The sequence below is a fragment of the Sorghum bicolor genome, chromosome 1 (assembly GCF_000003195.3).
Source record: "Sorghum bicolor cultivar BTx623 chromosome 1, Sorghum_bicolor_NCBIv3, whole genome shotgun sequence".
In the NCBI taxonomy this organism is placed as follows: domain Eukaryota; kingdom Viridiplantae; phylum Streptophyta; class Magnoliopsida; order Poales; family Poaceae; genus Sorghum; species Sorghum bicolor.
The window spans coordinates 67,919,760-67,921,536 of NC_012870.2; the positions used below are offsets into that span (position 1 = coordinate 67,919,760).

Genomic DNA, 1,777 nt, shown 5'->3' on the forward strand with positions numbered 1-1,777 from the left:
TGTTATTTAGCCCCCCTCTTGGTCCGTTTTTGGATCCGCCACTGGATATCTCGGTCTAAAATAACGCAATTCTTGATTCGCAGTCAAACCAATTTAAGTTAGCTATATATCTATTAGTGTACTGGATTGAGCGAGAAAAAAAAATTTAGCTATGTTATTTAGCCCCCCTCTTGGTCCGTTTTTGGATCCGCCACTTCCCTCGACGATGATGTCTTCGGTAGCACATGGTGTAGACGTGTGTTTAGCAAAGTTACTCTAGATGTATTGTTGGTCACGAGCAATATAAGCACATGGTGCTAAAGTCAAGGACCTTAACTGGGTAGTATAAAAAAATATATGTATATAATATATGTATTGTAGTATAATATAAAGCAAGAATTTCATGTAGGAATACAAGTACGAATAAATTTAAATCAAATAACATATCAAATAAATCTTGAATGAAAATAATTTAAATCTTGAATAAATTGTATTATATATACTATATATAGTATGTTCCTGTCGATGGACAAATCCTAAATCATGGACACATAATCGTCGCAGAGCTTCTTTTCTTCTTGTATAAGCGCACGAGTGCGAGAATTCGTCACTCATCGGAGAGCTTGTCGAGCAGCATCCGCATCACCTTGACCTGCACCTGCAAGTCCTCGATATAGGTCGCCGTGTCCTGGAACAGCTCGCCGAGCCCGCACGGCTCGCGGCAGACTGGCACCAGCCTCCGTAGCTCCCTCACCTGCTTCACCAGTCTAGAATCCTCCACCATGTCCCTCTCGCTAATCGCCGGCGGCGCCACCATCGGTCGTGTCGCCTTGCTCCTATCTCCTCTCATCCTCGATCGTCCAGCACCTGCCTTCCCGCCGCCACCGGCGGCAGCCGGCGGAAGGGATCGGAGCGCTGAGCTAGGATGATCAGCTGATCGAGGAGGGAGGAGCGAGTGCTCTTCGTCTAGCTTGGACGGAACAAGCTAGGCAATAAGGCACACGTCGTCACCCGGGCACAGCCAATGAGTGCGCACGCATATATAGCCGCAATCTTTGTTGTTTACACCATGGATGGATAGGGACGGATATGATGATCGCGAGAACATGGGCGCGCACAACACCCAATCATGTGTGCTGGGCGCGGCCGGTGCGGCTTCCAGATGCGCATGTCCGAACCGTCACCGCGAACCACCCACAAAAAGGTGCCCGCGCGGCTTATTCTAATGGCGCCGTTGCTGCGGTTGGCGGGACACGGCCCGGCCGGCGACGCAAACGCAGCGCGGCGACGGTGATTCTATATTCCCGCGCGCCCGGCCGCCGACGACGCACATAGCGCGCCGGCGGCGGGTGCGCGGCTTCGCGGAAAGCCTTGCGTCGTGTGTCATGCCGATCGATCGACCAAGCATGCATCCCGGTGATCGAACATGCATGTTGGTAGTAGTGGCGTCGCGCGCGTCTATCGGCTAGCTGATTGATGTATACGCTTTTGGTGGCTAGGATTGATAGATCAATCAGGCTACTAGCTAGAGCGATGAATAGGTAGGGCGAGCGAGCGTGCGTGCGTGCATGGGTGTGTGGTCTGTATGGCGCTGGCGCGTCGTTGCAGCTGGGAGCGAGCACATGCAACCACATGCACGATGCCGCCATTGCCATCCAACAAACCGGAACGCCAGCTGCAACAGATGCACCCGTCGCTATTATATCATCGGCCGATCCCTTCTGTAGTGTGTGTTGCATCAAGGCGTGCATGCGCTTGCTATGAGATGTCGCTTGCATTGCTTGCCTATAGCTTCCAT

At 51.8% G+C, this 1,777-nt stretch overlaps 1 protein-coding gene across 1 annotated transcript; it reads right to left on the reverse strand.

Moving 5' to 3' along the window:
• Positions 310 to 1,027, reverse strand: LOC8083981. The gene has a single exon (XM_002467919.2). The coding sequence runs from the start codon at positions 827 to 829 to the stop codon at positions 587 to 589; it is 243 nt and encodes an 80-aa protein (XP_002467964.2). The 5' UTR covers positions 830 to 1,027; the 3' UTR covers positions 310 to 586.